This window comes from Leptinotarsa decemlineata, unplaced genomic scaffold (assembly GCF_025532065.1).
Source record: "Leptinotarsa decemlineata unplaced genomic scaffold, Ldec_3_MD MMD2_tig00001393_RagTag_RagTag, whole genome shotgun sequence".
NCBI lineage: Eukaryota > Metazoa > Arthropoda > Insecta > Coleoptera > Chrysomelidae > Leptinotarsa > Leptinotarsa decemlineata.
This window is the reverse complement of record NW_027412562.1, coordinates 6,748,571-6,761,094: the sequence shown is the minus strand read 5'-3', so window position 1 is coordinate 6,761,094 and position 12,524 is coordinate 6,748,571. Positions and strand designations below refer to the sequence as shown.

Below are 12,524 nucleotides of genomic sequence, written 5' to 3'. Positions count from 1 at the left end.
CCTATTCTCCGGGGGATATTGAATCCGTTGTGGGGAACGAGAAGTGCCAAATTAATTGGAACTATTCGTTCCCCACCCTCAGGCTCATACAAGCTAATAAGCCTGATGTAGTCCTTCTCGACCACCAAAGCAAGACGATATTTGTCGGGGATAGCGCCTGACCAGCGCAAACTACAGTTGCACCGAACAACTGGTGCAAAATCTGACCTGGGCTAACCACCCAGTGGACCCAACAGTTGGTTCCTAGTAATCGAGAAAGGATCCCCCACAATCGACCCGCTCGGGGGGTCAGAGACAAGGTGATGCGGCCCATAACGATGATTTGCCTACCGATGACGACCCTGGCAATGAGAACGGACGCTTTGAGTAGACGCATGAGCTAAGAGATAGCCTAATGCTTTGTTACGAGGGTAGTGAGCCCGTGCGAAGAGGGTACATGGCGAGAATGTATGCTCTGTGGTGTGAAACACATCCGGAACATGCCGTCTGTTACGCCCAAAATCATAGGGATTACGTATCCTATCTTCGGAGGTAGGGCTCTATAGCTTCTTCCCAGCCTGCTAACGAAGTGGTAGAAGTGACAGTTCTACCGCCCGTTGGTACAGCTGGAGAGGAGACTCGCATCACGCCACCAATGGAGACAATCGGAACACGCATGGTTCTCCACAGAATTAGGGTTCTGAAGCCACAAGAAGTGGCTTGTTTGGGTGTGGAGGTTCATAGTGTTCTAACAAAAGAGGCTAACATCTGGCAAATCAACACCGACGTGTATAGGATCGTACAACCTTTTTCCAAATCGGAAGGACGAAATCCCGGCGTTCGGATGATTGAATGACGTGTAAACAAGATGGAGGCTAAGATTACGTCGGCAAGACAACACAAGTCTCGTATCCAATGTGTGATGGATTACAGGGCGGTCAACAGGCCTTTCACGCCCGCAGTGCGGCGAATAGGCACCGAATTACGAACGTATCCATCACATCTTGAGTCGAGGCGTGCTGCTGACCGCCAAACAGCACTGCCCTGGTAGGATATGAATGCTAGTGGCTGCTAAGAAGTCACTAGTGAGGCGAGCGAGAAGTATCGCGGAAAACCTTAGGTTCTGCGAGAATCCTTCTCGCTTATTCCAGGAGCCTCCACATGTTTCGAATAAATCGCCGATCGCTGATAAGGTGCATTCCTTCTGGAAGGACATTCATGTCCCGCAGCCATTCCACTCCATTCCACTCCAGCCCTAGAGCAGTTTGACTGCACAGAGCTTCGACAGCCTAATCTCAATGAACTGCCCAACCCGATAACCCCGGATGACGTTCGAAAAGCACTTGTGGATTCCAAGAACTTTGCTGCTCCAGGCCCAGATGGGCTGATCACTCATTGGTGGAAAAATCTATCAAGCACCCACCGCCATTTGGCCATAGATTTCAACTCATTGCTGGACGGTGCCGACGGCTGTCTATCCCTGAGAATTACAGACCGATAAAAAGATAAAGGATATTAAAAAATGAATTCACAGGAATCACCAAGAGCTGGTAAGTTATAATTTGAATGACTGAGAGGTGAAATATAGGGAAAAAATAAATAACCTCGGAAACTTTTTTATTCGAAACACACGCTTTGCCTAAGAAAGCCATATTTTTTTAATGGACTTTAAATGAAAGTGGTGAATAATTCAAAGGAGCAAACAAGGTTATACGTTTCTGCGTGCTTTCATCATCCGAAGAGGGCAGCAGCAGGAAACTTTTCAGAAAGGCGAAATCCACAACCGTCTCTACCGCATCAAAACTTTAATTTCAGTTATGCGTAATACAATTACTGCCTTGCTGAGGATATATTAATTAAAATCTCATGTATAATTCAGAGAAATTGTATATTTAATCTTGTAATCTGCTCAGCTCTCCGCGAATTAAAACCGCTGGCAAACATCGCTTTTTCAAAGTCATCAAACATTCAACTCGTTATTGATTTAATACAAAGTCCAGGATTAGCGAAGAGCAGAAAATTTATTGTGATCTACCTTTTCAAAGAGGTTTTTTTATTAGCTCCGTTCGCCAATCTGATAATGTAGATGCATTGGAGATTTCATAAATGCATTTTAGGTAACTTGTAGGTTTTTGTGAAATATGGAAATACAAGAAATTCATTCGTTGAATGTATTTTGTTTCACACGGTGGGTTCAGATTTCTGAGACCCTTTGAACTTTTATAATTTTGAGATTTTCATCTTAACACAAGAACTAAATAATTCAATTTAAAAAATGAGGTGGTTAGTTATTTCTGAAGAACTGAATATCCTAAATGAAAATCGAATATTTTTTAAAATTTTCTAGATATGTCTATACTATAATTCCAAAATTCTATCAAATTCTCAGAAATTTTGTAATGGTGTACGGAATTTTGCTCAACATATGATAAAATATATGGAGTCATAACCTCAACAACATTTTCGTGTAAATGCAATAATTTTTCTGGGAATTTGGTGCCTACTATTATGGAATTGAACTATAGGTTTTTTCATTGCTTCGTGAGAAGCAAACTAATGTAATTTTTGTCAAAATGGCAACAGAAAAAAATCTGAAATAGAGCCGTTCAGAAATGGTTTCTAACTTTTGGATAATTCAATATCTTACCTGACATTCAAGTAATCAATGAAGACATAATTTTTTTTATTTCTCAATTATGTCTAAGTGAAAAGAGCGTAGCGAGTTGAGCAATTTCACAAACAAAATGAAACTTACTTTTAACATAAATATCATAAAATGTGTTTTATTAAATTGTTCTGTTTTCATAATAAAATAGATAAATTAAATATTTCTATAAAAACGCATTTTGACATATCTTGTCAGTAAACTATTTTCATAGTTTACTGACAAGATATGCTGTGCTGTGAAGTGGCCGTGTCAGGTGACGCCGAATTACCTGGTTACCAACAACCAGTATTGTTTACAGCTCACGAGTTTTATTTAAAGTCTCATTCAAAGTTCTTGTTGGTGTTTAATGTCTTGCATAATGAAAAATAATAGTGAGGAATTGTGTGTTCCTGGTGATATTGAAACGGCTGCAAAAAAAGCTTCGATTGAATTGTTACCAAAAAAATCGACTCATCATTATGACATCGCATATTCTAATTTTCTTAGCCAGTGTAGACTTAAAAACGTCGAAGGAAATTTTAGCAAAACCGTCTCCTTAGCCAAAATTAATTGTTTAACTGTTGACAATTCTTAATCTTCTTGCAACTCTACCAACAAATGGATAGTACCAGCATTGTAATTTCTAGGAAGATAATTTTTCACCGAACAATAGAGATGATGAAAGGCCCTTCGAACGTACTTATTAGAGAATGAGAGGTGTACATTAGGAAATAATCGTATCATGAAAGAGCGCGTTCCTGACCTGCGACCTGATTGGCGCGTGTAATTCTTAATTTTCTGGGGAGAGTCTTATGACGACTACGATACTGCGACAGAAATATCTACAGAGTGTGATGACAGTCTATGTTTGTATATTTTTTATGATTAATTTCTCATTGCCAAGAGTTTTCTCTATGCAGTACCTTAAGTTCTTCCTGTTCTAATGGTGTTTCAGAGGCTCAGCTTTACTTACTCCTCTTCGTTTTTTGAGATCTTCCAGAAATTTTCCTCAACCACCTTCTATAAATTACAGTAACTTCATTGAATCTCCTGCAGCTTTCGACCAAAATCAGTTTGGTGTATCTCTTACCTATTGTAAGACGTCAGATTGAAGTCGAATATTGAGATAGGACTATCGAAAATCGTCAATAAATCAATGTACCTTCCTTACGATAGACTAGAATAAATATCAGCGAGGGATGTGAAAAACCTTGTAAGGGTTTGACGAGCAAACAGAAACATAGTGGAAAAGGTGAGCATTCCCTGAAGTTGGTTATGACAAATATCTAGACTAGATGGTGAACCTACAGACTTCAGAGACTGAACGATAGACTGGAATAAATATCAGCGAGGGAGGTGAAAAACCTAGTAAGGGCTTGACGAGCAAACAAAAACATAGTGGAAAAAGTGAGCATTCCCTGAAGTTGGTTATGACAAATATCTAGACTAGATGGTGAACCTACAGACTTCAGAGACTGAACAGAAATGTTTCTTGGTGGAATGATAATATGACACTGATGAAATTATAAGCTAGAAAATCATTTAAAATGCACGGAAATCAGGGGCACGCGACCAATACAGTCTCCAATAGACTTTGATACAGAATAGATATTGATAATTTCGCATTAGAGTCAATTATCTAGGCACCAAGGATGAGAAATATCACTGATACAAATTGAAAGTGTTATTCACAACTATTGTAGAAGGCACAGTAGTGCCACTAGAAGCAAAGCTGTGTTCAGGATGTCTTGTTTAAATTGTTATGAAATCTAGTAATTGACCAGTCACTATGTCTTCTGGGCCAAAAGGGTTATGAAGTAACGGCCTTTGCAGATGAGTTAGACATCCAAACTCATGATCAATACAATATTATAGTGGAGGAATGCATGTAGCAGATCCTGAACAGTATGGGCTCTAGAAAAACATCATACAGATCGACCGTAGAAATACCAAGTTTATGAGCTCTAAAACCTTCCTGAGGTATATTCACCTCAAAAATGCCATTGAAAGTAAGCAGTCCATCAATAATAAGAGCAAAACATATCAGATTATCAATGAATCAGATACTTTCAATTTATTGACCTTATTCTACTCAAACCCTATAGAAGAGAAAGCTCTGAGAATAGGCGGGAAGCAAAAAAGCAACAGATCCTGAACAGTATAGGCTCTGGAAAAAAAGCTCATACAAACCGACCTTTGTAGTACCAAGCCTAGGACCTCTGAAACTTTCCTTCACCTTACAAATGCCATTGAAAGTAAGCATTGAAAGAAAGACTGAAGTCAATGTATCAACAACAAAACTTGTATCAGTCTTCCAAGTGTGAATGGAGCCACATTCCCTCATTCAACAAGTGTAGTACTTTTCATACAGTCTTGAAAAAACTTTGATGTACTTTTCGAGATGTCTCGATATAGACCGAGAGAACATGTGTGTACATGTTCTCTCGGCACATAAGTTCTTCTTTGCCACATATTTTAATTTAGTCGCCAGTAAACTTTGTTTGGGTAAGAAAGTATTTTGAAATATGGTTTAATAAGCACCAATTAGAGTTTTTGAACTGTTATTAAAGAGGAATGCTATTATGAAACCCATAAAAAATCAATAGATCTACGATGCTTGATTCGAATGAGTGGTCAAATGAAGATCCACATTGCGGGCTGAAAAAAAGAAAAAACTTACTGATAGCAACGTACTGTGGCTAGTTTCGCAGCCACCATATTCTTTTTTGCCAACAAGTATGATCAGCAGGCATAAGAATATTTAACACAGGATGGATGATGTGATAATTATAGCTTTCATTGTTATCCTAAATAGGTGGATCTTCCATATGTGAAAGAATGAATGAAGTAAATATTCCAAAGAAAAGATTGGGAAGCAATAGAGAATTCATAGATGACTTGGATTTATTGGTTCATAAGTTCGAATTTTGGAAAAAGCAATTGTTTGAACCCTTCTATGGCTGATCTATAAACTTGAGGTCTGGTAGTTTCATCTCGATATTGTATGTCGTTTTATTGAATGAATAAACACTCAAACGTTCTCTTATTGCCAAATAACTTATGGTTCTGAGGTTATTTTCGAACAGACAGGGTCATATGGGTCATACAAAACTTGTGACTGAGAGTTGTCCTAAAATAATAGTGATATATCAGTGTCACTGCTTTTCGAGTTTGACAGCCATGAATTTTCGGAATTTCTTCCTGACGTTTCGCTGGCGCGAGTGGCTATCTTCTTCAGAGGTTTAACCATCATAGTTTCCATCATGCTGTCCGATGATGTCATCGATGACATCATCGGATAGCAAGCCATGATGGTTAAACCTCTGAAGAAGCTAGCCACTCGCGCCAGCGAAACGTCGGGAAGAAATTCCAAAAATCCACGGCTTCCAAACTCGAAAAGCAATGAAAGTCTAAACCATTTTGTCAATACTGATATATGTTTTTTCGAACTATATTGTGAGCGATTGATGTTTTTTTTTTTCAAAAAGCAAAACATTTTGCAGATACCAGTTACTCCTATCATCCGGCAATCCACGACGATACTTTCGTTAGGCGAAAGCAAAGAAGAAATAGGACCACATTTACTTTGCAGCAACTGGAAGAACTGGAAAGTGCTTTTGCTCAAACTCATTATCCTGACGTTTTCACTAGGGAAGATTTGGCCATGAAAATCAATCTGACAGAAGCCAGAGTACAAGTAAGTTTGATTTTGTCGAATATTTAAATTTATTTTCATATTTAGTGTTTCCAGAATATAATTAAGTTATATTTGGGTGAATGGAACGAATACAACATTTAGATAGTTGAGGATTACGATTGATAATGACTCGAGAGAGATATTGGCAGATATCGGCATCTGTTCGTATCAAGAAGCAATTTTTCCAATATCGTCACTAATTTTTATCTGTAGGAATAGTAGCGAGACTAAAAAGCGAATGATCATGTTCCTGAGAGTCCTTTCGTGAGATTCAGTTATTCTTGTTTGAATTGGAAGGGTATATTTTTAGGAGAGATTAATTTTTGGTAAAGAAAGTTTTGGCATTTTACTTCTCCATCTTGATACAAAGAAAGAAAGGAAGCAATCAATTTGAAAAAATTAACTTCATACAAAGATGTGTAGATCTTACATACTTGATACTTACATACTTGACAGATGATCGTTGAACCAGTGGAGTTCAGTAGTGTGTTGCAGATCTTCGATGTCTTATACACTCGCGGATACGTCTGGTCACTGTCCTGATAAGGTGGTCTATATCCTGTTGAGATATCTCATTCCACCTCACTCTCAATTCATGTCTAAGTGCTGCCAAAGTCTGTGGGGGCTGTTGCAAGTTCAGCAGTCTGCGACCAAGAATATTCCACACATGTTCGATCAGTGAAAGATTGGGCGATCTGGGAGGCCATAGTAAGCGGTTAATGTCATGCTGATCCATGAAGTCTAGAGTTACTCTAGTCACATGTGATCTAGCGTTGCCTTGTTGAAATATAGGGTTCTCGATGTTCTCAAGGTATGGAAGGACATAAGGCTTCACTACTTCGTGAATGTAACGAAGAGCTGACATGTTGCCTCTAATAAAGACTAAAGATGTCCCTCTACCATATGCAAAGGCACCCCATACCATTAAACCAATAGTATGGTGGACATGTCTCTCCACAAGAAACTGGGGATTTCGTCTTTCACCATGACGCCTTCTTACTCTAGCTCGACCATCGTGCATACCCAAACAAAAGCGAGAGTCACCACTGAAGACTACGCGGTTCCACTGTTGATCCCAATTCATTCTGTATCTGCACGATTGCAATTTGTTGCGTCATTACCTATGTCATGCTTATGAAGTTTCAGAATCCATTGACTCGTCCGAAAAAGAATCCCCAATCACACTTAAATCTATTATTATTATTTGGTCAAAAACAGTGTCTACCATCCCGTCCAATCTCCACATTTTTTCTTCTTCCTTGATCCCATGGGCTACAGCATTAGCCCAATCTTCTTTCCGTATCCGTTCCATTGCGGGTTCTTATAAACATTGGACATCAGAAATTTTATATGTCACGTTTTCACGAGCTATTGTATCCACCACATGCTGGCGATATATGTCACGATGCTGTTTAATAACACTCATAAGCTCGGCCTTAACCATGTTCTCGGAAAATGGAATTCCTTTTTGTCCTAACCAACTTTGCATGTCTGCTTTTCTGGTGGTCATAGTTGGCAGCTGTTCTACTAATCGGCTGTGATAAGAAGCGTTATCCATTACTATTACCGAAGAAGGGATTCAAACCATCCTTCAAAGCGTTGGGCGTCCATGTCTTCGTGATAATCCTTCGTTTTTTTGGATAAAAAAATTAGTGCACTATCGTATAAAATGCCACTCTCGCTACCTATAAGGGCGACAATTAGTCGTTGCCCTTTACCAGTTGGTCCGCGTTACCCTGTTGATGAACCGTCCACAAATTCTTGACGATGACTAGTTACAGTAGTATCTTGCCAGATCTTAAATACTGTGTGACCAGCATTCACCCATGTTTCGTCCAGATAATAAATCTTTTTGTGAGCAGAACGGATTTCTCTAATAGAGCGAAGATATCTCCGTCGCCATGAGACTATATCTTCTCTTTCTATTAAGACAGATTTACCGGATCGTTTGGCATATATAAATTTTAAATATTCTTTCATTATTTTCCTTAACTTCTCTTTGCTCATTTTTGGAATGAGATTATTATCCATTACCTTTATCCTAATGGATTCCAGGGTTGGCGCTTTATTCTCAAAAAAGAAAGAATGGTATAGCGTACAAAATTTTTCTGGTACTCGTCCAATTCAATTTTTTCTCTACTCCGACAATGTACTTTTCTAGCTTGCACAATGCCAGCCCCTTTTTTTTCACATACAATGCGTTCAATTGTCGGCTACATTTTCCACTGAACAGAGTGTATTTTTTAAATTTTCGTACACTCTATAGACAATCTGTTTTTCTTCTAACGACATAAACTTCCGCTTTTTTCGTACATTATTTGGACCTGCCACGGCATCCATCTTAATACAATGAAAATAAAAAAAATCAATCATATTATTCAGCAATTTGTCAGTTGTTCACTTACCTCAAAAACTATTGTTGAAACTAAGTTGATGTATTTTGAAAACCACTTTATTGTGAGACTTACACTAGAACAGAATAACAAATCAGCAAAACGTGTTTCGCTGCACAGTAGCTTTTTCAAGCGTGTTCACTTACAAACTGAATTCTACATACATTGTGATTTATATATACTTTTTGAAATATTACTATCTACCTAGAAACTGATAATATTCTAGGAACTAATTAATGACAGTTATACCTGAGTTTAACGAACATTTATACCTGTGTTTAATGACTAGGTCAACTAATTATCTCACAATAAAGTGTGAATGTGATGAAAATCTATGATAATGTATTTTGAAAAACAAGTATCGGCCAACTCTATCTTATATTTTAAACTTGATAAATATAACAGTATATTTGATGAATATAATAAAATATATTTAATAAATACAAAACAAAGTCACCTTCACAAAAAACAGAACTTATTCTGCCTATGCACATGAGGACGCTTGATAATTAAGAAACCGAATGACTAGTTATGGCATTTTAAGGACTCAAATATAATAGACCTGCGAAGAGTGGATCAGTTTACCGATAGTTCAAAGTATTTAACGAACTGGTTCACCTATTCGCTCGTACATCCTATCGATATGCAGAAGCTATCTTCTTACGGGGGGCAAATTTTATGGAATCATCTTACTTTTCAGTTATTTACAATGGCGATGCATAGACAATAAAAATGACCTCGGAAAGAATTTAGTTCTAACATTTAACATTGTTTCCGTTAGCTCTCAGTTCAATTTGTATATGAGTTACCTTCTATTGAAAATTGTTATAGTATAAGACACAAAAGTCTTAATCGGCGATCCTCAGCTGTTGTTCCCCTGCGACGATCGGTGCCCCTAGCTCTGTGTTCTTGACCTTCTTGGGTCCATGCCTGATAACATACATGAAACACTTTACAACAAACTCTTCAACAATTGAAGTAAAAATAAGAATAGAAATTAGAGAAATGGTAAATGCTCACACAAAAAAAAACAGTTAAAAAAACTTGTCAGAATAGCTTCCGATACGGCTGAAATTTCAATGGCTTTTTAATGGCTCCAACATAAATACATATGCAAAACATTATTGAAATATTTTCAATATTAATGGGTGTTTACCTTTTTTTGTCACTTTTATATTTTACATAAATATCTGTAGAATAAAATATAATGTTTAGCGTCGTATTAGCCCGAGAAGTTGTTTTTCGATAGGCATTTACCAGACCTTACCGTGTAGGTATGTTAAGGGAGATAAATGTTTCGAGATTCGATTTCGAAATATTTATTTTTTCAAAATTGAATATGAATTTCCTGATATCTGCATTATTCCTTGACGCGTTGTTACAGGACGTTAATTATCGCGAACAGAAGCCATTCATGATCCGTTATCAGTACTAATCGAATTATAATGACGCTGATTCCGACGCCAACCTAATAAACCGCATTAAATTTCTGACGTACCTACCAATTACCAATTACCGAACAAATCTAATTACCCTCAGACAAAATCAAGGGAGAAAATTCAATTTATAGGCTCCTTTCCAATTATCATTAGAATATCCGGTTACGCGGAACTACATAAAAAGACCTTCAAATACATTTTCTCATGTCAATCGCGTGTCGTTTTACATCGTGTAGGGACACCCTGGACGCGCGTTCGGGGGTAGTCGAATTTATGGCATCAGGGGTGGTGTTTGACTGGAATTTATCGGTTGACTGAGTGGGACTTAACACCTCTATAAACTTGAATGTCATGTTGTTTCAATGTTTGCCATTTTTTGTAAAAGTGGATTAATCGTCGAATCCAGGAAGGGGTCGCGGTTGATGGTTTCACGTACGAGACCTCAAACTCTTGAGTAGAGCTTAGATAATGACAGCACCAGCAGCTGTCGAAAGCGCTCGCATATAATTAAATAGGAGTTAAAGAGCTTCAAATCCTTTTGGTGACTTATATTTATATATATATATATATATATATATATATATATATATATATATATATATATATATATATATATATATATATATATATATATATATTCTTTGGTTTCGTGGGTTCAGCAGTCAAATAATGTGGAAACTTTCGAAAAAACAGTTTTTATTTACAATATTTGTCAAGCTTTTGCTTTATTTTGAAGCTTCTTCAGGGCTATCTAAAATACAATTTGGTTTAATTTCGTTTTTTCGAAAGTTTTCACATTATTTGACTGCTGAACCCACGAAACCAAAGAAAAAACATAACTACTCACAGTCGCTAAAATTTATATATATATATATATATATATATATATATATATATATATATATATACACATCGGAAAAGTCTAGGGATATTCTTAAAAATGGCAATAATTTTTTTTTAGATCGCTTTAGGGAAAAAAAAGTTGACGGGTGATTATTAAACGAATGTAACTTACAATAAAATTTAATAAATGGTCAAAAATACTGAGTGCGCATATAAGCAAAACTAAAAAAAAATAAGGCTCTTCTTTGGCACCCCGAAAAAAATCATAATACAAAAAAAATTGGAATCAGTACAAAGTATGACCTACACGCTGGTTTATTACGGCCCTACATCTATCGTGCATCGACAAAATGAGATTGTCAATGTCTTGTTGGGGTACATTTGCTAATTCAGCGATTAAAAGCTCTCTCAATTGAAACGTTGTGTGAATGTTCCCCATATGCGGAGTAATTCTTCGTTGAAGCATGTCCCACACATGCTCGATGGGATTCAGGTCCGGTGATTGTGCTGGCCATGGCAATACATCAACTCCTTCGTTGGTGAGCCAGTCAGTCACTAGATGTGCGGCATGTGGACGAGAATTATCGTGCATTAGATGGAAGTTTTCACCAACAGCACCAGCAAACGGACGGACGATAGGTAGAAGATTGGTGTCGAGGTATTGTCGAGCTGTGAGGAAGCGATTTGGAAAAACGAGATCGGTTCTGCCGCCGATCATGATTTCGCCCCATAGCATTACTGTACCACCTCTCTATGTGTGGACTTCCTGGACGTGTCTCAAACGTTCATTATTTCCAGGTCGTCTCCACAGTCTTACTCGACGAGAATCTGGATGAAATCCAAATCTGGATTCGTCTGTAAACAAAACTGTGGCCCAATCATTTGCATCCCAGTTTTGATGTTCTTGACACCACTCTAATCTTCTACCGCGATTGCCTCTCGACAAAGGTGGACATCTAAGTGGCCTTCTGTTGTGGAGGTCTGCTTCATGCAGTCGATTTCTGACAGTATCACGACCAATGGTTACCTGGTGCGTCTGCTGCAACACGTTAACCAACTCAGGTGCTGTGATTGTCGGTTGTCTTCTTGCGGTTAAGACCAAAAATCGGTCTTGAACTGCAGTTGTAGCGCGTCCTCGCCCTGGATGTTGTTCGGCTAGACTGCCAGTTTCATGGAAACGCCGCCACAATCGACTGATAACACTTTGGGAGACCCCCAAACGAAGAGCTACATCATTTTGTCGCATGCCACCTTGAAGAAGCCCTACAGCTCTATTCATCTCAGCCAATGGTAAGTGATGGCGTTCCATGTTAAAGCACAATATTGCCAGTTTAATTGCTGAGCAAGAACTGCATAGAATGTACAAACTCGACACTTTCAGATTATTCATTTCAGCCGAAAACCTACAGTTTGTAAAAAACTTGATAAAAGATTAGTTACCGTTTTTGCAGGCTTTGTTCAACGCATAGAAATCTACAGGGTGGTCGAGTGTACCAATTTAATCGAAATTAAACGACCTCATGCAT

At 37.9% G+C, this 12,524-nt stretch overlaps 1 protein-coding gene across 1 annotated transcript in view; it reads left to right on the top strand.

The window, feature by feature from the left end:
• Drgx (Dorsal root ganglia homeobox) overlaps positions 1-12,524 on the top strand; it is a 203,101-nt gene that overhangs the window by 63,708 nt on the left and 126,869 nt on the right. The window contains exon 3 of the mRNA XM_074175921.1: positions 6,130-6,323. Coding sequence (XP_074032022.1) covers positions 6,130-6,323 — 194 coding nt within the window. The remainder of the gene's footprint in view (positions 1-6,129; positions 6,324-12,524) is intronic.